Source organism: Nerophis lumbriciformis, linkage group LG02 (assembly GCF_033978685.3).
Source record: "Nerophis lumbriciformis linkage group LG02, RoL_Nlum_v2.1, whole genome shotgun sequence".
In the NCBI taxonomy this organism is placed as follows: Eukaryota; Metazoa; Chordata; class Actinopteri; order Syngnathiformes; family Syngnathidae; genus Nerophis; species Nerophis lumbriciformis.
This window is the reverse complement of record NC_084549.2, coordinates 52,797,750-52,824,757: the sequence shown is the minus strand read 5'-3', so window position 1 is coordinate 52,824,757 and position 27,008 is coordinate 52,797,750. Positions and strand designations below refer to the sequence as shown.

The following is a 27,008-nucleotide window of genomic DNA, read 5'->3' as shown; positions in this document are numbered from 1 at the left end:
ATGCTATACGTTTACCAAACAATCTGTCACTCCTAATCGCTAAATCCTATGAAATCTTATACGTCTAGTCTCTTACGTGAATGAGCTAAATAATATTATTTGACAGAATTTCTAGACGCAGTCAGGGCGTTGAGGGGATCTGGTTTGGTGGCTGCAGGATTAGGTCTCTGCTATTTGCAGATGATGTGGTCCTGATGGCTTCCTCTGGCCAAGATCTTCAGCTCTCGCTGGATCGGTTCGCAGCCGAGTGTGAAGCGACTGGGATGGGAATCAGCACCTCCAAGTCCGAGTCCATGGTTCTCTCCCGGAAAAGGGTGAAGTGCCATCTCCGGGTTGGGGAGGAGATCTTGCCCCAAGTGGAGGAGTTCAAGTACCTCGGAGTCTTGTTCACGAGTGGGGGAAGAGTGGATCGTGAGATCGACAGGCGGATCGGTGCGGCATCTTCAGTAATGCGGACGCTGTATCGATCCGTTGTGGTGAAGAAGGAGCTGAGCCGGAAGGCAAAGCTCTCGATTTACCGGTCGATCTACGTTCCCATCCTCACCTATGGTCATGAGCTTTGGGTCATGACCGAAAGGACAAGATCACGGGTACAAGCGGCCGAAATGAGTTTCCTCCGCCGAGTGACGGGGCTCTCCCTTAGAGATAGGGTGAGAAGCTCTGTCATTCGGGGGGAGCTCAAAGTAAAGCCGCTGCTCCTCCACATCGAGAGGAGCCAGATGAGGTGGTTCGGGCATCTGGTCAGGATGCCACCCGAACGCCTCCCTAGGAAGGTGTTTCGGGCACGTCCGACCGGTAGGAGGCCACGGGGAAGACCCAGGACACGCTGGGAAGACTATCTCTCCCGGCTGGCCTGGGAACGCCTCGGGATCCCCCGGGAGGAGCTGGACGAAGTGGCTGGGGAGAGGGAAGTCTGGGCTTCCCTGCTTAAGCTGCTGCCCCTGCGACCCGACCTCGGATAAGCGGAAGAAGATGGATGGATGGATGGATATTATTTGATATTTTACAGTAATGTGTTAATAATTTCACACATAAGTCGCTCCTGAGTATAAGTCGCACCCCCGGCCAAACTATGAAAAAAACTGCGACTTATAGTCAGAAAAATACGGTTATCATAATCCACACAAAGGGTTAAAAAAAAAAAAGGTGGCTGCAAACGAGCGTCTTTTTGTGTCTTTCTCGTCATCTCCGTGTCTAAGTTAAATTTCATAAATGACCAACTTCTCGGTTTATGGCCACAACCTTCTACTACGCAGATGAGAGGCATGATTTACCATCTAGAATTAACTTTCACCAACTCAGTGGCGCTCATGATGCAGCAGCTCAGTATGTCAACACTGCAGCAGCACAAGCTAGCTAGCTCTCTGTGATCACGGCACAGCTAAAAATAGTTTGTCTGCGTAAACGCTTATAATAATAATATTGCTAATACTTGGTTAATATTCAGGTCACGAGATATAAATAGAGTGCAGTTGGCGCTTTTTGGATGTGTTTTTAGAGTGATTTAGAGGCAACATGTGCAATATATTTTTCTGTACAGTAATCTATTTATTTATATCTGCACCTTATTGCTTTTGTATCCTGCACTACCATGAGCTAATGCAACGAAATTGCGTTCTTATCTGTACTGTAAAGTTCAAATTGGAATGACAATAAAAAGGAAGTCTAAGTCTAAGTCTAAAATGGCTCACTCCCATTTACTCCTCTTTAGCTAGCCACCTCGAAGGAGCCGATTATTACAAATTAGAATACAAAAAAAAAAGAAATATATATATATATATATATATATATTTACAAATGTGTTCTTGTCTCTTATAAGTCTGGTAAATGATAGGCAACATTCCAAAGGCAGTTCCCCTTTAAGGGCAAAACCCAAAGGATGTAAGTCAGAGCCAATTAGCTTTTGTTGGTTTACTTAATTTGAACTATTTACTTTATTTTGATCAGCATTTTGCATGTAAATAAAGGGAATAAGGAAATAATTTATATAGATAGTCATCCTGTGTTTTGTCTGATTATAATTGTGTTAAAAAATGTTATCATTCAATGTTCTTGAAACTGGGCAGCACGGTGGAACAGGGGTTAGTGCATGTGCCTCACAATACGAAGGTCCTGAGTAGTCCTGAGTTCAATCCTGGGTTCGGGATCTTTCTGTGTGGAGTTTGCATGTTCTCCCCGTGACTGCGTGGGTTCCCTCCGGTACTCCGGCTTCCTACCACTTCCAAAAGACATGCACCTGGGGATAGGTTGATTGGCAACACTAAATTGGCCTTAGTGTGTGGATGTGAGTGTGAATGTTGTCTGTCTATCTGTGTTGGCCCTGCGATGAGGTGGCGACTTGTCCAGGGTGTACACCGCCTTCCGCCCGAATGCAGCTGAGATAGGCTCCAGCACCCCCCGCGACCCCAAAAAAGGGACAAGCGGTAGCGAATGGATGGATGGATGTGTTCTTGAAACAGTATCAGCATGGGTATGAGCAATACTGCCGCTGTAACTACTTTTTTACTGTTGGTAGTATTTCAATTTCAGTTGATTCATGATAGCCCCTGGTTTCAACCCAAAACTAATATAACGTATCCAAACCACAGAAGATTAAGTGTTAATTCCATTTTAACCGAAGTGTAGATAGAAAATGTTATAACAGAAAGTAACAAAATAGTACAACTGTAGAAGATGCAATATGTTACCACATACGTCAGCAGCTAAAATAGGAGCCTTTGTAACCCGTTTTGAAATGGTTCTCTTACCATTTACCATATTTTTCGGACCATAGGGCGCACCGGATTATAAGGCGCACTGCCGATGAACGGGTCTATTCTATTTTTATACAAAAGACGCATTAAAGGGGTCATATTATGATTTTTTCTCTACATTTAAAACACTTCCTTGTGATCCATATAACATGTAACGGTGGTTCTTTGGTCAAAATATTGCATAGATTATATTTTACAGACCATCTTCATGCTGCTTTTGACCGTCACTTCAGGATGGGCCGTTTACGTGGCCCCTCACTTCGAAAGTGTCTTCTCCCTGTCATCTTTGTTGTAGTTTTTAGCGCGAGTCTACTGACAGATGTAAGTTAGAACTGTATGCTACTTTATATTAGAACTGGCAACAGCGGAGTATGAATGCCCCACAACAAGGGGATGGAGAAAAAGAAGGAGCTTAGTCACTACGGCGCTGACTATAATTGCGGACGCGTGAACATTTTCGAGACTTATGCAGATCCCAAATACATATAAGCAGGTACCAATATTTATCTCTTATGTGTTTGAGTTTGAGTTTGAGTTTGAGTTCATTTCGAACATGCAAGCATACAATATGATACATCACAATTTCCAGTTTCTCTTTTCAACATGTTCGAAAGGAGTAGGAAGAAGCAGAGCTTATTTAATCCTACCCCTTTTCTTTTACATAACAGTTGCTAAAACTTTTGTTCACTTCCTGTTCTCAATTTATTCACAATATACTCCATAAGTAATCACAATAAAAATAAATAATAATTGGTGAAGTAAGTCATATTTCATATGATGAGATAAGTAAGATTATTTAGAGAATGAAAGAATAGATGGATGAAATAAATTCAGAATGTTTATCATGGTTCTTCTTCTTTGTACTTTGTAAACACTTTAAGTTTGAAGAGTTTCTTGAAGTGGATCATATTAGTACATTGTTTGATTGCTTTGCTTGATCCATTCCATAATTGAATTCCACATACAGATATACTGAAGGTCTTAATAAGTAGGGATGTCCGATAATGGCTTTTTGCCGATATCCGATATTCCGATATTGTCCAACTCTTTAATTACCGATACCGATATCAACCGATACCGATATCAACCGATACTGATATATACAGTCGTGGAATTTTAACACATTATTATGCCTACTTTGGACAACCAGGTATGGTGAAGATAAGTTCCTTTTTTTAAATATTAATAAAATAAAATAAGATAAATAAATTAAAAACATTTTCTTGAATAAAAAAGAAAGTAAAGCAATATAAAAACAGTTACATAGAAACTAGTAATTTATGAAAATGAGTAAAATTAACTGTTAAAGGTTAGTACTATTAGTGGACCAGCAGCACGACTTACGGACTGTATCCCTTGCAGACTGTATTGATATATATTGATATATAATGTAGGAACCAGAATATTAATAACAGAAATAAACAACCCTTTTGTGTGAATGGGAGAGTTTTTTTGGGTTGGTGCACTAATTGTAAGTGTATCTTGTGTTTTTCATGTTGGTTTAATTAAAAAAACAAACAAACAAAAAACCAAAAACCCGATACCGATAATAAAAAAAACTGATACCGATAATTTCCGATATTACATTTTAAAGCATTTATCGGCCGATAATATCGGCAGGCCGATATTATCGGACATCTCTAGTCTTTAGTGTTGTACGTGCATACAAATATTTTAAATTACATTTTTCTCTAAGATTATATTTCTCCTCTTTTTTTGAGAAGAATTGTTGTATATTCTTGGGTAGCAGGTTATAGTTTGCTTTATGTATAATTTAAATGTGTGACTGCCATCTACTGGTCACACTTACCATTACACCATGTAGCCAAAAAAATGACTTCCAGGTCAGTAAGCACAACCAGAATTGATACATACATTAGGCGCTCCGGGCTATAAGGCGCACTGTCAATTAAAAACAAAAAATGAAAGGATTTTAAGTGCGCCTTATAGTCCGAAAAATCTGGTATATGCCAAATATTGTGATAGAAATATTTATTGCAAGAGGCTGCAATATACATGGCAATAAAGATTTTAGGCCATATTTACCATCACTAGTACCAATTAACACTTGGAATACAGCTCATTTTTACAGGATAGTGAGCTACCTCAGTTTTAGTTATTAATCTGTTCCATAAAGGTGTGATGAAAACTGAACCGTAAGAAAAGTGGACTGTTGTAAAAGCGATGTTTCACTATGAATAAAAGTGCAAGTACATCATCCTGATTTGTTGTTGTGTACGGGATTCAGGTCGTCTGTATGGTGCAGATGACTTCCTGCCAATGCTGACATATGTGTTGGCACAGTGTGACATGCCCCAACTGGACAACGAGATCCTTTACATGATGGAGCTGCTGGACCCCTCACTGCTTCACGGAGAAGGTGTGTCCCCACAATGTCACTTAGTGCGCTTCAGGGTGTGACTATTGTTGTTGTGTGTGTGTTGTACATCCAGGTGGCTACTACCTGACCAGTGCTTACGGAGCGATGTCTCTGATCCGGAATTTCCAGGAAGAGCAGGCAGCCAGGGTGCTGAGCTCTGAAACCAGGAATACTCTTCGCCAATGGCACAAACGCCGCACCTCTTTGCACTCAACACCTTCCTTCGATGACTTCCAGGTAAGACTTTTGGCTTTTAGTGCCAACTTCTGCTTGTACAAAACAAGACATGATACAGTACGTCTAGTGAAGTGAAGTGAAGTGAATTATATAGCGCTTTTTCTCTAGTGACTCAAAGCGCTTTGCATAGTGAAACCCAATATCTAAGTTACATTTAAACCAGTGTGGGTGGCACTGAGAGCAGGTGGGTAAAGTGTCTTGCCCAAGGACACAACGGAAGTGACTAGGATGGCGGAAGCGGGGATCGAAACTGGAACCCTTAAGTTGCTGGCACGGCCGCTGTACCAACCGAGCTATATCGCCCCGTCTAAATTATGAACACTTTATGAAATTATGATCTATTTTCTGTTAGGTAAAGTTCCTCATAGAGGTGTCACGTTACAACTTTTTTTTTGAAAAAATACCGATATTGGAGCTTTGGGTATTGGCTGGTACTGATATTGATCCTATAGGACAGTGATCCTCAACAGGCGGACCGCGGTCAATGTCCGGACCCAGCGACGTGTCCGTCCGGACCCAGCACGAATTATAGTAAAAAAATAAATAAAAAAAAAATAAAAAATAAATATTATTATAATTATAATTATTATAAAAAAATATAATAATTGTATTTATCTGTGAGTCATCGCTAGCGCAAGTCAACGTTCTTTGTTGTTTTTAGTCAAATATCTCCATGTTTCGTTTACACTTCTCGTGTCTCACTCACTCCGCCTCTCTCTCTCTTTCTCTCTCTCTCTCTCTCTCTCTCTCTCTCTCAGAGAGAGAAAGAGAGAGAGACGGAGTGGGAGCGAGAGAACGCCACTCTGATTGGCTAATTCCGGGGTATGGGTTGTCATCTCTATCACAACGACGCGCTGATAGGCTGTTACCACCTGGGTCATATACATGTGCACAGTGCAATGTGCATGGAACCTTTCGCTACAGGCACACAGTTGTCTCGTATCGCTACTTCGCTAACTGTTCACTCGTCAGTCACTGAATGTGAATCAAATCACAATGCCATGCTCCAAGTTGGCTAAGGCTGGTAAAAGAAAGGTGGACAGGGAAAACCGACGTTTCAAGGAAGAATGGACAGAGCAATATGTTTTCATCCTACCTACTGCAAGTACCAGACCAATGTGTCTAATATGCAACAGTACTGTTGCTCTGGTGAAAAGTGAAAATCTGAAACGTCACTATCTGAAAGAGCACCGCGAATTTGAAGAGACATTTCCTCATGATTCAGAGCTAAGAAAAAAAGAAATCACGAGGCTGAAAAAGTCATATGAAACATCAAGCAAGATTTTTGTTAAATCTATGACACAACAACAAATAGCAACAGAGCAGTAACGTGCGGTGAGGTTGATGGCTGGTGAGGCACTGACTTCATCACAGTCAGATTTACAAACATATGAACCCTAAAGAGTATCTTATTCACCATTTGATTGGCAGCAGTTAACGGGTTATGTTTAAAAGCTCATACCAGCATTCTTCCCTGCTTGGCACTCAGCATCAAGGCTTGGAATTGGGGGTTAAATCACCAAAAATTATTCCCGGGCGCGGCGCCGCTGCTGCCCACTGCTCTCCTCACCTCCCGGGGGGTGATCAAGGGATAGGTCAAATGCAGAGGACACATTTTTTCAAAGTTCTTATTTATTTTTGTTTCAAAGAAAATATTTCATGTATTTTATTGGATATTTATTTTATTTTTGTTAATTTTAAGAAAATGTTAAACTACCTACCTCCTGCTACTATATAAGCTTGATCGATAATAAACGGACCCAGCCTGTTTCAAAAAAACATTTGTGGACCTTCAAGATTTGTACTTGAGGACCCCTGCTATAGGATATCAGCAAGAATCATACATTATTTTATTATTTTAGTGTGGAATTTTAGCAAATGTTCGACCAAGTGAAAAACAGAACAATGGCAGGTATGAAAAACACTAACCTATGTATTGTTCACTGTCTGAAATTGACCTATGCTGTCTTTAAGTAAAGTGGAGTGGTAACTTATTTAGCGGCTCCTAGTGGCCACAAAAATTCGTATGTGTAAGTTATATGCAACTATACCGCATTTTTTGGAGTATAAGTCGCACCGGACTATAAGTCGCACCTGCCTAAAATGCATAATAAAGAAGGGAAAAAACATATATAAGTCGCACTGGAGTATAAGTCGCATTTTTTGTGGAAATTTATTTGATCAAATCCAACACCAAGAATAGACATTTGAAAGGCAATTTTAAATAAATATATAATAGTGAACAACTAAGTGGCCTAGTGGTTAGAGTGTCCGCCCTGAGATCGGTAGGTTGTGGGCCGAGTCATACCAAAGACTATAAAAATGGGACCCATTACCTCCCTGCTTGGCACTCAGCATCAAGGGTTGGAATTGGGGGTTAAATCACCAAAATGATTCCCGGGCGCGGCCACCACTGCTGCCCACTGCTCCCCTCACCTCCCAGGGGGTGATCAAGGGTGATGGGTCAAATGCAGAGAATAATCTCGCCACACCTAGTGTGTGTGTGACAATCATTGGTACTTTAACTTTAACTTTAACTTTAACAGGCTGAATAAGTGTACGTTATATGACGCATAAATAACCCACTGAGAACGTGCCTGGTATGTTAACGTAACATATTATGGTAAGAGTCATTCAAATAACTATAACATATAGAACATGCTATACGTTTACCAAACAATCTGTCACTCCTAATCGCTAAATCCCATGAAATCTTATACGTCTAGTCTCTTACGTGAATGAGCTAAATAATATTATTTAATATTTTACGGTAATGTGTTAATAATTTCACACATAAGTCGCTCCTGAGTATAAGTCGCACCCCCGGCCAAACTATAAAAAAAACTGCGACTTATAGTCCGAAAAATACGGTAATTATTAGGTACTTGTTTATATTGACAAATGGGCTGTTTTAGATTGCAATATTGTTAAATTAAGGAAACGTATTACATACTGTATGTCTAGCTTGTGTGCTAATATTGCGTGCTTAGCTGTTTTGTAGCTTCTAGCTGCTAGGAGCCTGCAGCCTGCCATGTTTAACTTTTGTTCATGACTTCACTAAAAAGTAAACTGCAGCACTACTTGTATCGGAGCACTTATATCTGAGATTTTAGATCAAGGGTGCCCAAAATTGGGCATGTGGGCCATGTTTGGCCCGCCAAGGTGATATATTAGGCCTGCTATAGGGTGGCCTCCCAAATTTACTACATATCTACACTGAACTTTCAAGTTCCCACAATTGTTGATGGCATATACACAAGACTAAGTAGTTGCCATCAAACAAACTTGAGGATTTATATTCCCGTATATATGGTGGTATGGGACTGAACGTATCACTCATGGTGCTGCTGTATGCTAAAAAAATCTGTATTTGGTCCGCAGCCCATTAGCACATTCCAACTTTGGTCCTTGGAGGCAAAAAGTTTGAACACCCCTGCTTTAGATCCAACCCGATACTTGTTTTTGAGCTGATATCGGACTCATCAGTTACAAATATTGTATCAGGACACCCCTAGTTCTTTATTGGTTGAATTGCAGTATTAGTAGTTTCTGCTTGTAGTCCTGTTCTACATTCCTACTAAACAATGGTGGCACATTGCTTTCATCTCATCCACTTTGTTCACGTATTTAACTGGAAAGGCCCCAAACAGGAGACTTTAATCACAGAAGAGAGTTTTCAAACTCTGCCTTCTCCTTGGCACTGTCACTAGCCATAATTCCTGCTTGCCAAAGACTGAACTGTGTTTGTATAGCAATAATAATAGTACTACTGAGGGCTTGCAGAACATACATAGTATTACTATATGAATGTATAATATGAGGCAATAGCCTAATATTTTACAATTGCCCCTTCATTTGTATCAAGCTGATAGAAAACTTGCTTTGTAATCACAAGTCAAGGCGACAAGCAGAAATTACAGTTCACCTTTTGTAGAATTTATTTTAAAAAGTTGTTACCAAAATAAAGTAATGGCTTGTTGCATTAAATAATAAAATACTATTTAGTTAAGAAGAACTGCAGCTACAGGCAGTATATTTTTGTATCAAAATTGAAACACATTTAGCAGGAAAGATGAAGTGTCAAGACTTTTGCTGGCCAGATGTGATTTTGACACCTGTGCTTTAATGTGTATGAAATTGGTACTAAAAACAACATTTTCGTATTAAAAACAGTCTATTATTTTCCAGAATTACCTACGGGTGGCGCTGCAGGAGCTGGACAGCGGCTGCACGGCCAAGACCCTCCATGTGGGACCCTACGCCAACGTGGAGGAGGTGTGTCAGCTCTGCGCCCGCAAGTTCAAAGTGTCGGACCCCGACAAGTACGGCTTGTTCCTGCTGACGGGTGGCAGCAGCCAGCAGTTGGCGCCAGACACCCACCCTCAGAAGATCAAGGCGGAGCTGCACACCCGCCCGCAAGCTGCCCCCTTCCACTTTGTCTACCGCCGCTTGGCCTACAGCAGCCCCTTGCCGACAGCTCCCATCCTCGACAACCACAACGTGACCTCTGAACCCCAGGTTAACCTACACAACCTCACGACAGACCTTCCCTCCCCCGACTAAGGCCTTAGCCTGTCCTGTTAGTAGACCTGCTTATCTACCTAGTAAAATTCTGGCATTGAATATATCCTATTATAGTATATGTCATATAATATTATACCCAATATTATTTAATAGAAAAAAAAGTGCCAGTTTTTACCATCCAGACTTTAGCAAGGATAATATGTTATTAGATATTTGTTCTTTGCTTTCTTGACAGGCAAATTTAATGAAATGGAGCTTTTAATAGACTGTTATGTGGGGTTTTTTTATCTAAAAAAACAAAGTAATGTGCCAATAACCCATAAGAAGCCATTTAAATTACATGATTGATGGAACACATTGAAAACATGAAATTCTAATTGATGTGAAATATGTTACATCCATACATATATTCAAATATTTTCCTTATTTGACACTTTATAGTTTAGTACAAATGAACTTTGAATTGAACATCCATCCATCTAGCCATTTTCTACCACTTGTCCCTTTTGGGGTCGCGTGGGGTGCTGGAGCCTATCCCAGCTGCTGTCTGGCAGAAGTCGGGGTACACCCTGGACAATTCGCCACCTCATCGCAGGGCCAACACAGATAGACAACATTCACACTCACATTCACACACTAGGGCCAATTTAGTGAACACATATTCATTGAAGGACTGACAGTTAGTGTCTCAGCACTAACTGAGACATATAGTAGGCTTTCCGTAGCAATGTAAAGGCTAATAGCTTTTTTTAGCTTGTTTTCTATGAATACACTGGATACATATAGTAAGAACAGGTGAATTGTAATATCTGACACACTATTAAATCATTGCGATTGTTACATTGATTCAAAAGGGGCTTAAACGGTATTAATTAAGCTTTTGGAAATGAGCTCGCTTGCCTGACAGGCGGCCATTTTGGTGTACAACCGGGCATTTACCTGACTGTGACATGACCTGAATGTTTCCTACACTTCACTTAGGGACACATTAAAGTAGTATGGCTTCTTATAGGTTAAAAAAGTGGCCACTGACTGATGACGTCATCATTGTTGTGCTCCTAACAGTTGCTGGCTAACTGTTGAGATGTGTCAAGCCTTTCCTTTGAAATAGCGACACCCAGTGGTTGCTAATGTGCACTACAAGTGCGCAATCTGGGTAGCATTCTAAATTTGATGACAATTATGTACATGAAGCTGCCATCGTCATTACATCATTTTTATTATTATTATCATCATCAATGCAGCTGCTGCTTTAAATGGGATTATTGAGCATTAACACTTTAAAGAAAGACTTTAATTTATATTGCAAGTAATGTGGACCTTGCAGACAAGTTTGCCAGTGGTATTGATCGATGTAACTAACTCCGCATAGTGTTGCTATTCTACAGAGCATCTTCATCTGCCTTCAGATCTGTCATGGCGGACCTCTCTGTGCTACTGAAACATCTATTTTGTACAAAAAAGAAAGGGAAGAAAATCCTACTAACTGGTTAAAAAATGGCCGGTTTTCTAAAGCAGAGATGCAATGAGATGTTTGTTGACGTTAAGAAAAACAAAAGTATGAGGATGCTACAATGGACAAATCTGCATGCAGTGTTACGCCCGGTACTATTGTAGTACTGTCTGTGTAAAACTACTTGAAGTGCATTATATTTGTGTTTCCTACGACTACAAGTTGTGTCTGCTTGCACAAGCAAAGAAAATACAGTGGACCATGATTATGTCGACTCCCCTTGGAGTGGCTGACTTGCCTCGACACAAGCGGTTGTTGACATAATTGGTTGTTGACACGAGCGGTTTTCGACATCAAGGGTTGTTGACGACTGCTTGTGTCGAAATAGCAATTTGTCGGCATAGGCGGTTGTTGACAAAAGTGATTATCTCCAAGGGGTTTGTTGACATACGAGGTTGTCGACTTAATAGGTTATTAACATGTTCAGCGATCAATGACAACTACCTATGCCAACACCTGGCTATGTCGACACAACTGGCTTTCGGCACAGGCAATTGTCGACACAAACAGTTGTCAACGTAAGCGATTGTCAGCATAGCCGAAACTAGCCATCGCTTGTACATTTACTTGTGACTTTGTCAATAGACATGAAAAGATTGACCGATAATAAATAATTGTTAATTGTTGACATGGTTCTGTGCATATTTTTTATTTGCGTGTTGTATTTCCTACTTGACATTGTTGTCCTACTGTGTGTAAGGGACAAGCGGTTCAGTCTTCCTTCTAATGCTAAAACTCTCCTGGCCTTTGTACTGTGATGTGATTTGTTAATGTTCCGTCTTCCCAAAATGTCTGCTCGCATGTTTTATGGCACACTTTCCACATTTTGATATGTTACAGCCTTATTCTAATATGGAATACATTCATTTTTGTCCTCAAAATTCTACACACAATATACCGTATTTTTTGGAGTATAAGTCGCTCCCGAGTATAAGTCGCACCGGCCGAAAATGCATAATAAAGAAGGAGAAAAACATATATAAGTCGCACTGGAGTATAAATCGCATTTTTGGGGGAAATTTATTTGATAAAACCCAACACCAAGAATAGACATTTGAAAGGCAATTTAAAATAAATAAAGAATAGTGAACAACAGGCTGAATAAGTGTACGTTATATGAGGCATAAATAACCAACTGAGAACGTGCCTGGTATGTTAACGTAACATATTATGGTAAGAGTCATTCAAATAACTATAACATATAGAACATGCTATACGTTTACCAAACAATCTGTCACTCCTAATCGCTAAATCCCGTGAAATCTTATACGTCTAGTCTCTTACGTGAATGAGCTAAATAATATTATTTGATATTTTACAGTAATGTGTTAATAATTTCAAACATAAGTCGCTCTTGAGTATAAGTCGCACCCCCGGCCAAACTATGAAAAAAACTGCGACTTATAGTCCGAAAAATACGGTAATGACAATGAAAAGGTTGTTTTATTTTTTTCAACATTTTGCAAATTTATTTAAAATAAAAAAACTATATACATCACATGTACATAAGTATTCACAGCCTTTGTTACTTTGTTGATGCACCTTTGGCAGTAATTACAGCTTCAAGTTTTTTTTAAATACATTGCCACAAGCTTGGCACACCTACAGTCGTGCTCATAAGTTTACATACCCTCGGAGAATTTATGATTTCTTGGCCATTCTTCAGAGAATATGAATGATAACACAAAAACCTTTCTTCCACTCATGGTTAATGGTTGTGTGAAGCTATTTATTGGCAAACAACTGTGTTTACTCTTTTTAAATGAAAATGACAAAAGAAAGTACCCAAATGACCCTGATCAAAAGTTTACATACCCCAGTGACTTTGATCTGATAACATGCACACAAGTTGACACAAACATGTTTGAATGGCTAATCAAGGTTCCAATCCTCACCTGTGACATGTTTGTTTGTAATTAATGTGTGTTTGTAATTAATGTGTGTGTATACAAGGTCAGTGAGTTTCTGGGCTTCTGACAGACCATTGCATCTTTCATCCAGTGCTGCACAGATGTTTCTGGATTCTGAGTCATGGGGAAGGCAAAATAATTGTCAAAGGATCTGCGAGAAAAGGTAATTGAACTGCATAAAACAGGAAAGGGGTATAAAAAGTAATCCAAGGAATTGAGAATGCCAATCAGCAGTGTTCAAAAGCTGATTAAGAAGTGGAAAATGAGGGATTCAGGTAGACCAGCAAAGATTTCAGCCACATCTGCCAGGAAAATTGTTCGAGATGCAAATAAAAATCCTCAAATATCTTCAGCTGAAATACAGGACTCTCTGAAAAATTGTGGTGTGGCTGTTTCAAGATGCACAATAAGGAGGCACTTGAAGAAAAATGGGCTGCATGGTCGAGTCGCCAGAAGAAAGCCATTTCTGCGCAAATGTCACAAAAGTGTCCCGCTTACATTACGCCAAACAGCACAGAGACAAGCCTCAAAACTTCTGGAACAAAGTAATTTGGAGTGATGGCTTTCTTCTAATTCGGTGAAAGATGCAATGGTCTGTCAGAAGCCCAGAAACTCACTGACCTTTTATACACACACATTAATTACAAACATGTCACAGGTGAGGATTGGAACCTTGATTAGCCATTCAAACCTGTTTGTGTCAACTTTTGTGCATGTTATCAGATCAAAGTTACTGGGGTATGTAAACTTTTGATCAAGGTCATTTGGGTACTTTCTTTTGTCATTTTGATTTAAAAAGAGTAAACACAGTTGTTTGCCAATAAATAGCTTCACACAACCATTAAGCATGAGTGGAAGAAATGTTTTTGTGTTATCATTCATATTCTCTGAAGAATGGCCAAGAAATCATACATTCTCCCAGGGTATGTAAACTTATGAGTACAACTGTATCTTTGGGCAATTTCTCTGCAGCAATCCACCAATCAGACCTGTATGGTAGAGTGACCAGAGGGAAGTGTTGCACGACCAGTCTTCCTCTCAGGGAATAAAACACACTGGTCACTCCCAAGTTCTTTTGGATGACATATATGTTGAGTAAAAAGGACCACCAAGACAGAATAGTACTTGGCCAAGTTTTTCTAAAGCTTTAGGAGACCAGCCCTTATGACGCAACCATAGCAAAACCAAGAGAGATCTAAAAGTAAGACAAAATAAGTTAACTCTTATAGTGAGAAGGCAGCCCCCTCCTTACAGAGAGGGATGCACCTGCTGATAAGAAGAGGGACCGTGTCCTTCACAGAATGGAACTGGCTCAATCCTCCCTTTCGATGAGTGATTAATCATGTTTGTAAAGACACTGGGCGCTCGAAGACCAAATATGGAAATCAACAACAGATAATAAGGCAACGGAAGTGTGCCGGCCGCACGAACATCTCCAGAGTGGAAAAGTACCAGAAGCATGATCACAATTAGGGATGTCCAATAATGGCTTTTTGCCGATATCCGATATTCCGATATTGTCCAACTCTTTAATTACCGATACCGATATCAACCGATATATGCAGTCGTGGAATTAACACATTATTATGCCTAATTTGGACAACCAGGTATGGTGAAGATAAGGTACTTTAAAAAAAATAAAAATAAAAATAAAATAAGATAAATAAATTAAAAACATTTTCTTGAATAAAAAAGAAAGTAAAACAATATAAAAACAGTTGCATAGAAACTAGTAATTAATGAAAATTAGTCAAATTAACTGTTAAAGGTTAGTACTATTAGTGAACCAGCAGCACGCACAATAATGTGTGCTTATGGACTGTATCCCTTGCAGACTGTATTGATATATATTGATATATAATGTAGGAACCAGAATATTAATAACAGAAAGAAACAACCCTTTTGTGTGAATGAGTGTAAATGGGGTAGGGAGTTTTTTTGGGTTGCTGCACTAATTGTAAGTGTATCTTGTGTTTTTTATGTTGGTTTAATTAAAAATAAAAAAAATAAAAATAAAAACGATACCGATAATAAAAAAAACCATACCGATCATTTCCGATATTACATTTTAACGCATTTATTGGCCGATATTTTCGGACATCTCTAATCACAATGTTATACTAAAGCATCAAAGTATATAAAAAAATATATGCATTCTCCACAGAAGCCATTTCGTAGTAAAAAGTTTGCCAAAATCAATCAATCAATCAATCAATCTTCATTTATATAGCCCTAAATCACAAGTGTCTCAAAGGGCTGCACAAGCCACAACGACATCCTCGGTACAAAGCCCACATACGGGCAAGGAAAAACTCACCCCAGTGGGACGTCGATGTGAATGACTATGAGAAACCTTGGAGAGGACCGCATATGTGGGTAACCCCCCCCCTCTAGGGGAGACCGAAAGCAATGGATGTCGAGTGGGTCTGACATAATATTGTGAGAGTCCAGTCCATAGTGGATCCAACATAATAGTAAGAGTCCAGTCCATAGTGGGGCCAGCAGGACACCATCCCGAGCGGAGACGGGTCAGCAGCGTAGAGATGTTCCCAGCCGATGCACAGGCGAGCGGTCCACCCCGGGTCCCGACTCTGGACAGCCAGCACTTCATCCATGGCCACCGGACCTGTGCCCCCCCCCCCTCAAGGAAAAGGGGAGCAGAGGAGAAAAGAAAAGAAACGGCAGATCAACTGGTCTAACAGGGGGGCTATTTAAAGGCTGGAGTATACAAATGAGTTTTAAGATGGGACTTAAATGCTTCTACTGAGGTAGCATCTCTAATTGTTACCGGGAGGGCATTCCGTAGTACTGGAGCCCGAATAGAAAACGCTCTATAGCCCGCAGACTTTTTTTGGGCTCTGGGAATCACTAATAAGCCGGAGTTCTTTGAACGCAGATTTCTTGCCGGGACATATGGTACAATGCAATCGACAAGATAGGACGGAGCTAGACCGTGTAGTATTTTATACGTAAGTAGTAAAACCTTAAAGTCACTTCTTAAGTGCACAGGAAGCCAGTGCAGGTGAGCCAGTATAGGCGTAATATGATCAAACTTTCTTGTTCTTGTCAAAAGTCTAGCAGCCGCATTTTGTACCAACTGTAATTTTTTAATGCTAGACATAGGGAGACCCGAAAATAATACGTTACAGTAGTCGAGACGAGACGTAACGAACGCATGAATAATGATCTCAGCGTCGCTAGTGGATAAAATAGAACGAATTTTAGCGATATTACGGAGATGAAAGAAGGCCGTTTTAGTAACACTCTTAATGTGTGATTCAAACGAGAGAGTTGGGTCGAAGATAATACCCAGATTCTTTACTGATTCGCCTTGTGTAATTGTTTGGTTGTCAAATGTTAAGGTGGTATTATTAAATAAATGTCGGTGTTTAGCAGGACCGATAATCAGCATTTCCGTTTTCTTGGCGTTGAGTTGCAAGAAGTTAGTGGACATCCATTGTTTAATTTCATTAAGACACGCCTCCAGCTGACTACAATCCGGCGTGTTGGTCAGCTTTAGGGGCATGTAGAGTTGGGTGTCATCAGCATAGCAATGAAAGCTAACACCGTATTTGCGTATGATGTCGCCTAGCGGCAGCATGTAAATACTAAAGAGTGCAGGGCCAAGAACCGAACCCTGAGGAACTCCGCACGTTACCTTAACATAGTCCGAGGTCACATTATTATGGGAGACGCATTGCATCCTGTCAGTAAGATAAGAGTTAAACCACGACAAAGCTAAGTCTGACATACCAATACGTGTTTTGATACGCTCTAATAAAATATTATGATCGACGGTATCGAAAGCAGCGCTAAGATCAAGAAGCAGCAACATAGATGACGCATCAGAATCCATCGTTAGCAGTAGATCATTAGTCATTTTTGCGAGGGCTGTCTCCGTAGAGTGATTTGCCCTGAAACCGGATTGAAAAGGTTCACAGAGATTGTTGGACACTAAGTGTTCATTTAGCTGCTGTGCGACAATTTTTTCGAGGATTTTCGAAATAAAGGGAAGGTGGGACACCGGTCGGTAGTTTACCATGAGGTCAGGATCAAGGTTAGGTCTTTTGAGCAGAGGATGAATAACCGCTTTCTTGAATGCTAGGGGAACAGTGCCAGAGGAAAGTGATAAGTTTATAATATTTAGCACTGATGGACCTAATAATACAAAAAGCTCCTTGATAAGTTTCCCAGGAAGTGGGTCAAGTAAACATGTTGTTTGTTTTATCCCACTTACACGCTGTAATAGTTCCTCTAATGTTATTTCATCAAAAAGAGAGAGACTATTTTGTATTGCAGTATCCGTCGTAGATACAGTTATATCTGTGTTCATAGAACCCAGTTGTAGCTGGGATGCGTTGTCTTTAATCTCCTTTCTAATGAGTTCAATTTTCTTATTAAAGAAATTCATAAAGTCATCTGCCGAGTGGGTGGAGCTATTGGGAGGAGTCCCTTGTTGGGTTAGCGATGCTACTGTACTAAACAAAAATTTAGGGTCGTTTTTGTTGAGGCGGATGAAATTTGAGTAATATTTAGCTTTAGCTAAGGTAAGCATGCGTTTATACGATATTAAACTATCACTCCATGCTTGATGGAAAACCTCAAATTTGCGTTCCAACTTTCTACATGATAATTTATGAGCTCTGGTTTCCTCTGTAAACCATGGGGTGCGCCTTTTAGGGGCCCTTTTTTGTTTTAGCGGTGCTATACTATCAATGGTTTTGCGCAGGGCATTGTCAAAGTTGTTAGTGAGGTTATCAATAGAGCCGACATAATTTGGGAATGGTGCCATTACCGAAGGCAGTAGGTCAGCAAGAGTCATCGTTGTGGCGGCATTAATGTTGCGGCTGCTATAGCAGTTATTATTATTATTAGTTTGTTGACAATGAGTCAGAACTTCGAATTTTATAAGGTAATGATCGGACATTACTTTAGTATACGGGCGTACCATAACTTTGGAGGTGGTGACACCCCTGACCAGCACTAGATCTATCGTATTGCCGTTGCGATGCGTAGGTTCATTTATTATTTGTGTAAGACCACAGCTATCAATTATAGTCTGGAGCGCCACGCACTGAGGGTCCGATGGGGTATTCATATGGATATTAAAGTCCCCCATTATGATTATATTGTCTGCGTGCGTCACTAGATCAGCAACGAACTCTGAGAATTCATTAATAAAGTCCAAGTAGGGCCCTGGGGGGCGGTAGATAACAGCCATATCGAGAGGCAGCGGTGCGACAGACCTCATAGTAAGCACCTCAAACGATTTGTATTTATTATTTAGGTTAGGGGTAAGGTTAAAGTTTTCATTGTATATTAGTGCGACCCCCCCCACCCCTTTTAAGGGGACGGGCAATATGCGCATTCGTATAGTTAGGAGGAGATGCCTCATTTAGCGCAAAAAATTCGTCTGGTTTGAGCCAGGTTTCGCTAAGACCAATGACGTTAAGATTGTTGTCTCTAATGACCTCATTAACTAATAACGTTTTGGGAGACAATGATCTTATGTTTAAAAAGCCCATATTATAAGTATTGGGCTGTTTTGACGAGTTTTTGTTTAAATTATCCGTAGTAGAAATATTAATAATGTTGCGTTTATTATACGTAGTGCACTTTAAATAGTTTCGACCATATCTAGGAATTGATACGACGGGAATTTTCAGATTGTTTGCTTGATGCTGCGATCGACTGAACGCATCATGATTTGCCACCTCAGTAGAATGCATATCTACCCCGGACACATTCACAACAGAAAACACATTATGTGAGTTGTGTGTTATTCTAAGAAAATTGCTATGCGTACAGGAATTATCCAGCCTGGTGCTGGCTAGTTCTAGCTTAACTGACTCCTCACCCGGACTAGCAGGCTCTGTAATTGCCTGTGACCGGGCTTGCTCTAGTGTAGTTAGTCAAATGTGACTTAAACAGTAGTCTATATTCTTAGACAGGATGATGGCGCCTTCCTGGTTAGGGTGAAGGCCGTCCCTCATCAGCAAGCCTGGTTTGCCCCAGAAAGAGGGCCAATTATCAATAAACGTTAGTCCCTGTTGTCTACAGAAGCTAGCCAGCCACTTGTTAAGCGAGACTAATCTGCTATATCTCTCATCATTGCCTCTCGCAGGCAGGGGGCCAGAGACAATTACTCGATGCCTGGACATCTTTCTAGCGAGATCACAAGTCCTGGCTATGTTTCTCTTTGTAATCTCTGACTGTCTCATTCTAGTGTCATTGGAGCCAACGTGTACAACTATATTCGCATAACTAGTGGTGCGATTAGCCTGTCGTACGTGTTTACTAGGCCTGTTGCGAGTTAGCTCCCTAAGATTAGCCTCAATGTCAGGTGCTCGGGCCCCCGGGATGCACTTAATTGTGGCTGGTTTGCTAAGCTTTATGTTAAATGCACCTGAAAGACTCGAGAACATGAGCAACAAAAATCTCTCGTCTGATGAGAAGAAGATTGAATTTTTTGGCATAAATGCCAGACATCATGTTTGGAGGAAATAAGACCGGTACGATTCCTACAGTGAAGCATGGCGGTGGCAGCATCATGCTGTGGGGATGCTTTTCAGCGGCAGGAACTAGGAGACTAGTCAGGATAGAGGGAAAGATGATGAGAGATCCCACTAATATATGTCCAATGCTTTTATTTTGAATCCAAACAGGAAGTCATTTTGATCAGGGTTTAATGTTGTGTAATTATCATTGCTTCCCGATCATAATGATGTAAACAACACTACAACACACGTCAACATAAACGGACCATTTTTCATAGAAATTACATCTTTGGCTCTCATATTGTCAACAAAAGCAGCCCAAAAGTACAAGTCCGAACACCAGGAAAAAGTTGAGAAGAAGGCCAGGAGTCGGAGCAATCGATCAGGGGCCCAGGACATTAGAAACTTATTTCTAAGAATGGTGAGAGAGTAAAACTACCGAGGGTGGCTGAAACAATTAGCCTACGTGTTCATTCATTTGATGTCTGTCACGTCACCTTTGACGGAGCGCAGGCTGGACTGTGGAGTCTACGTCATGGTCATCTGGCCAGTTCATTAAAAAAATAACTCTAAATTAAGTTTTTGTCACTTAGAATATGTTCCCCTAGTGTCCAAATAACTCTAAATTTAGTCTTTGTTGCTTAGAATATGCCCTGCGATGAGGTGGCGACTTGTCCAGGGTGTACCCCGCCTTCCGCCCGATTGTAGCTGAGATAGGCTCCAGCGCCCCCCGCGACCCCGATGGGAATAAGCGGTAGAAAATGGATGGATGGGATGGATGCTTAGAATATGTTCCCCTAGTGTCCAATTAACTCTAAACTTAGTCTTTGTTGCTTATAATATGTTCCCCTAGTGTCCAAATAACTCTAAATTAAGTCTTTGTTACTTAGAATATGTTCCGCATACTAAAGTGTTACCAAAAACATATAACTTTTTTTGCTATTTTTCACTAAAGAAGGGTTCGGTGAATGCACATATGAAACTGGTGGGGTTTGGTACCTCCAACAAGGTTAAGAACCACTGATTTAGAATATGTTCCCCCTAGTGTCCAAAAAACTCTAGATTTAGTCTTTGTTACTTAGAATATGTTTCCCTAGTGTCCATAAAACTCTAAATTAAGTCTTTGTCACTTAGAATATGTTCCCCTAGTGTCGAAATAACTCTAAATTAAGTCTTTAATACTTAGAATATGTTCCCCTAGTGTCCAAATAACTCTAAATGTAGGCTTTGTTGCTTAGAATATGTTCCCTGAGTGTCCAAATAACTCTAAATTAAGTCTTTGTTACTTAGAATATGTTCCCCTAGTGTCCAAATAACTCTAAATGAAGTCTTTGTCACTTAGAATATGTTCCCCTGGTGTCCAAATAACTCTAAATTAAGTCTTTAATACTTAGAATATGTTCCCCTAGTGTCCAAATAACTCTAAATGTAGTCTTTGTTGCTTAGAATATGTTCCCCGAGTGTCCAAATAACTTTAAATTAAGTATTTGTCACTTAGAATATGTTCCCCTAGTGTCCAAATAACTCTAAATTAAGTCTTTAATACTTAGAATATGTTCCCTTAGTGTCCAAATAACTCTAAATTAAGTCTTTGTTACTTAGAATATGTTCCCCATACTAAAGTGTTACCAAAAACATATAACTTTTTCTTTTTTTTTTCACTAAAGAAGGGTTGGGTGAATGCGCATATGAAACTGGTGGGGTCGGTACCTCCAACAAGGTTAAGAACCACTGACTTAGAATATGTTCCCCCTAGTGTCCAAAAAACTCTAAATTTAGTCTTTGTCACTTAGAATATGTTCCCCTAGTGTCCAAATAACTCTAATTTAAGTCCTTAATACTTAGAATATGTTCCCCTAGTGTCCAAATAACTCTAAATTAAGTCCTTAATACTTAGAATATGTTCCCCTAGTGTCCAAATAACTCTAAATTAGGTCTTTAATACTTAGAATATGTTCCCTCGAGTCCAAATAACTCTAAATTTAGTCTTTGTTGCTTAGAATATGTTCCCCTAGTGTCCAAATAACTCTAAATGTAGGCTTTGTTGCTTAGAATATGTTCCCCGAGTGTCCAAATAACTCTAAATTAAGTCTTTGTTACTTAGAATATGTTCCCCTAGTGTCCAAATAACTCTAAATGAACTCTTTGTCACTTAGAATATGTTCCCCTGGTGTCCAAATAACTCTAAATTAAGTCTTTAATACTTAGAATATGTTCCCCTAGTGTCCAAATAACTCTAAATGTAGTCTTTGTTGCTTAGAATATGTTCCCCGAGTGTCCAAATAACTTTAAATTAAGTCTTTGTCACTTAGAATATGTTCCCCTAGTGTCCAAATAACTCTAAATTAAGTCTTTAATACTTAGAATATGTTCCCTTAGTGTCCAAATAACTCTAAATTAAGTCTTTGTTACTTAGAATATGTTCCCCATACTAAAGTGTTACCAAAAACATATAACTTTTTCTTATTTTTTTCACTAAAGAAGGGTTGGGTGAATGCGCATATGAAACTGGTGGGGTCGGTACCTCCAACAAGGTTAAGAACCACTGACTTAGAATATGTTCCCCCTAGTGTCCAAAAAACTCTAAATTAAGTCTTTGTCACTTAGAATATGTTCCCCTAGTGTCCAAATAACTCTAAATTAAGTCCTTAATACTTAGAATATGTTCCCCTAGTGTCCAAATAACTCTAAATTAAGTCCTTAATACTTAGAATATGTTCCCCTAGTGTCCAAATAACTCTAAATTACGGTAGGTCTTTAATACTTAGAATATGTTCCCCTCGAGTCCAAATAACTCTAAATTTAGTCTTTGTTGCTTAGAATATGTTCCCCGAGTGTCCAAATAACTGTAAATTAAGTCTTTGTTACTTAGAATACGTTCCCCTAGTGTCCAAATAACTGTAAATTAAGTCTTTGTTACTTAGAATATGTTCCCCATACTAAAGTGTTAACAAAAACATATAACTTTTTCTTTTTTTTTTCACTAAAGAAGGGTTGGGTGAATGCGCATATGAAACTGGTGGGGTTCGGTACCTCCAACAAGGTTAAGAACCACGGACTTAGAATATGTTCCCCCTGGTGTCCAAATAACTCTAAATTAAATCTTTGTTACTTAGAATATGTTCCCCTAGTGTCCAAAAAACTCTAAACTTAGTCTTTGTTGCTTATAATATGTTCCCCTAGTGTCCAAATAACTCTAAATTAAGTCTTTGTTACTTAGAATATGTTCCGCATACTAAAGTGTTACCAAAAACATATAACTTTTTTTGTTATTTTTCACTAAAGAAGGGTTCGGTGAATGCACATATGAAACTGGTGGGGTTTGGTACCTCCAACAAGGTTAAGAACCACTGATTTAGAATATGTTCCCCCTAGTGTCCAAAAAACTCTAGATTTAGTCTTTGTTACTTAGAATATGTTTCCCTAGTGTCCATAAAACTCTAAATTAAGTCTTTGTCACTTAGAATATGTTCCCCTAGTGTCGAAATAACTCTAAATTAAGTCTTTAATACTTAGAATATGTTCCCCTAGTGTCCAAATAACTCTAAATGTAGGCTTTGTTGCTTAGAATATGTTCCCTGAGTGTCCAAATAACTCTAAATTAAGTCTTTGTTACTTAGAATATGTTCCCCTAGTGTCCAAATAACTCTAAATGAAGTCTTTGTCACTTAGAATATGTTCCCCTGGTGTCCAAATAACTCTAAATTAAGTCTTTAATACTTAGAATATGTTCCCCTAGTGTCCAAATAACTCTAAATGTAGTCTTTGTTGCTTAGAATATGTTCCCCGAGTGTCCAAATAACTTTAAATTAAGTATTTGTCACTTAGAATATGTTCCCCTAGTGTCCAAATAACTCTAAATTAAGTCTTTAATACTTAGAATATGTTCCCTTAGTGTCCAAATAACTCTAAATTAAGTCTTTGTTACTTAGAATATGTTCCCCATACTAAAGTGTTACCAAAAACATATAACTTTTTCTTTTTTTTTTCACTAAAGAAGGGTTGGGTGAATGCGCATATGAAACTGGTGGGGTCGGTACCTCCAACAAGGTTAAGAACCACTGACTTAGAATATGTTCCCCCTAGTGTCCAAAAAACTCTAAATTAAGTCTTTGTCACTTAGAATATGTTCCCCTAGTGTCCAAATAACTCTAATTTAAGTCCTTAATACTTAGAATATGTTCCCCTAGTGTCCAAATAACTCTAAATTAAGTCCTTAATACTTAGAATATGTTCCCCTAGTGTCCAAATAACTCTAAATTAGGTCTTTAATACTTAGAATATGTTCCCCTCGAGTCCAAATAACTCTAAATTTAGTCTTTGTTGCTTAGAATATGTTCCCCTAGTGTCCAAATAACTCTAAATGTAGGCTTTGTTGCTTAGAATATGTTCCCCGAGTGTCCAAATAACTCTAAATTAAGTCCTTAATACTTAGAATATGTTCCCCTAGTGTCCAAATAACTCTAAATTAGGTCTTTAATACTTAGAATATGTTCCCCTCGAGTCCAAATAACTCTAAATTTAGTCTTTGTTGCTTAGAATATGTTCCCCGAGTGTCCAAATAACTCTAAATTAAGTCTTTGTTACTTAGAATACGTTCCCTTAGTGTCCAAATAACTGTAAATTAAGTCTTTGTTACTTAGAATATGTTCCCCATACTAAAGTGTTACCAAAAACATATAACTTTTTCTTTTTTTTTTCACTAAAGAAGGGTTGGGTGAATGCGCATATGAAACTGGTGGGGTTCGGTACCTCCAACAAGGTTAAGAACCACTGACTTAGAATATGTTCCCCCTGGTGTCCAAATAACTCTAAATTAAATCTTTGTTACTTAGAATATGTTCCCCTAGTGTCCAAAAAACTCTAAACTTAGTCTTTGTTGCTTATAATATGTTCCCCTAGTGTCCAAATAACTCTAAATTAAGTCTTTGTTACTTAGAATATGTTCCGCATACTAAAGTGTTACCAAAAACATATAACTTTTTTTGTTATTTTTCACTAAAGAAGGGTTCGGTGAATGCACATATGAAACTGGTGGGGTTTGGTACCTCCAACAAGGTTAAGAACCACTGATTTAGAATATGTTCCCCCTAGTGTCCAAAAAACTCTAGATTTAGTCTTTGTTACTTAGAATATGTTTCCCTAGTGTCCATAAAACTCTAAATTAAGTCTTTGTCACTTAGAATATGTTCCCCTAGTGTCGAAATAACTCTAAATTAAGTCTTTAATACTTAGAATATGTTCCCCTAGTGTCCAAATAACTCTAAATGTAGGCTTTGTTGCTTAGAATATGTTCCCTGAGTGTCCAAATAACTCTAAATGAAGTCTTTGTCACTTAGAATATGTTCCCCTGGTGTCCAAATAACTCTAAATTAAGTCTTTAATACTTAGAATATGTTCCCCTAGTGTCCAAATAACTCTAAATGTAGTCTTTGTTGCTTAGAATATGTTCCCCGAGTGTCCAAATAACTTTAAATTAAGTATTTGTCACTTAGAATATGTTCCCCTAGTGTCCAAATAACTCTAAATTAAGTCTTTAATACTTAGAATATGTTCCCTTAGTGTCCAAATAACTCTAAATTAAGTCTTTGTTACTTAGAATATGTTCCCCATACTAAAGTGTTACCAAAAACATATAACTTTTTCTTTTTTTTTTCACTAAAGAAGGGTTGGGTGAATGCGCATATGAAACTGGTGGGGTCGGTACCTCCAACAAGGTTAAGAACCACTGACTTAGAATATGTTCCCCCTAGTGTCCAAAAAACTCTAAATTTAGTCTTTGTCACTTAGAATATGTTCCCCTAGTGTCCAAATAACTCTAATTTAAGTCCTTAATACTTAGAATATGTTCCCCTAGTGTCCAAATAACTCTAAATTAAGTCCTTAATACTTAGAATATGTTCCCCTAGTGTCCAAATAACTCTAAATTAGGTCTTTAATACTTAGAATATGTTCCCCTCGAGTCCAAATAACTCTAAATTTAGTCTTTGTTGCTTAGAATATGTTCCCCTAGTGTCCAAATAACTCTAAATGTAGGCTTTGTTGCTTAGAATATGTTCCCCGAGTGTCCAAATAACTCTAAATTAAGTCTTTGTTACTTAGAATATGTTCCCCTAGTGTCCAAATAACTCTAAATGAACTCTTTGTCACTTAGAATATGTTCCCCTGGTGTCCAAATAACTCTAAATTAAGTCTTTAATACTTAGAATATGTTCCCCTAGTGTCCAAATAACTCTAAATGTAGTCTTTGTTGCTTAGAATATGTTCCCCGAGTGTCCAAATAACTTTAAATTAAGTCTTTGTCACTTAGAATATGTTCCCCTAGTGTCCAAATAACTCTAAATTAAGTCTTTAATACTTAGAATATGTTCCCTTAGTGTCCAAATAACTCTAAATTAAGTCTTTGTTACTTAGAATATGTTCCCCATACTAAAGTGTTACCAAAAACATATAACTTTTTCTTATTTTTTTCACTAAAGAAGGGTTGGGTGAATGCGCATATGAAACTGGTGGGGTCGGTACCTCCAACAAGGTTAAGAACCACTGACTTAGAATATGTTCCCCCTAGTGTCCAAAAAACTCTAAATTAAGTCTTTGTCACTTAGAATATGTTCCCCTAGTGTCCAAATAACTCTAAATTAAGTCCTTAATACTTAGAATATGTTCCCCTAGTGTCCAAATAACTCTAAATTAAGTCCTTAATACTTAGAATATGTTCCCCTAGTGTCCAAATAACTCTAAATTACGGTAGGTCTTTAATACTTAGAATATGTTCCCCTCGAGTCCAAATAACTCTAAATTTAGTCTTTGTTGCTTAGAATATGTTCCCCGAGTGTCCAAATAACTGTAAATTAAGTCTTTGTTACTTAGAATACGTTCCCCTAGTGTCCAAATAACTGTAAATTAAGTCTTTGTTACTTAGAATATGTTCCCCATACTAAAGTGTTAACAAAAACATATAACTTTTTCTTTTTTTTTTCACTAAAGAAGGGTTGGGTGAATGCGCATATGAAACTGGTGGGGTTCGGTACCTCCAACAAGGTTAAGAACCACGGACTTAGAATATGTTCCCCCTGGTGTCCAAATAACTCTAAATTAAATCTTTGTTACTTAGAATATGTTCCCCTAGTGTCCAAAAAACTCTAAACTTAGTCTTTGTTGCTTATAATATGTTCCCCTAGTGTCCAAATAACT

The 27,008-nt window shown here is 38.8% G+C and overlaps 1 protein-coding gene across 5 annotated transcripts in view; it reads left to right on the top strand.

The window, feature by feature from the left end:
- Window positions 1-12,033, top strand: part of LOC133608886 (ras and Rab interactor 2) — an 84,503-nt gene extending 72,470 nt beyond the window's left edge. For all 5 annotated transcript variants that reach the window (XM_061964511.2, XM_061964501.2, XM_061964530.2 and 2 more), the window contains 3 exons: window positions 5,002-5,133; window positions 5,207-5,370; window positions 9,559-12,033. In XM_061964511.2, coding sequence (XP_061820495.1) covers window positions 5,002-5,133; window positions 5,207-5,370; window positions 9,559-9,933 — 671 coding nt within the window. In that variant the 3' untranslated portion in view covers window positions 9,934-12,033. The remainder of the gene's footprint in view (window positions 1-5,001; window positions 5,134-5,206; window positions 5,371-9,558) is intronic.
- The last annotated feature ends 14,975 nt before the right edge of the window (window positions 12,034-27,008 follow it).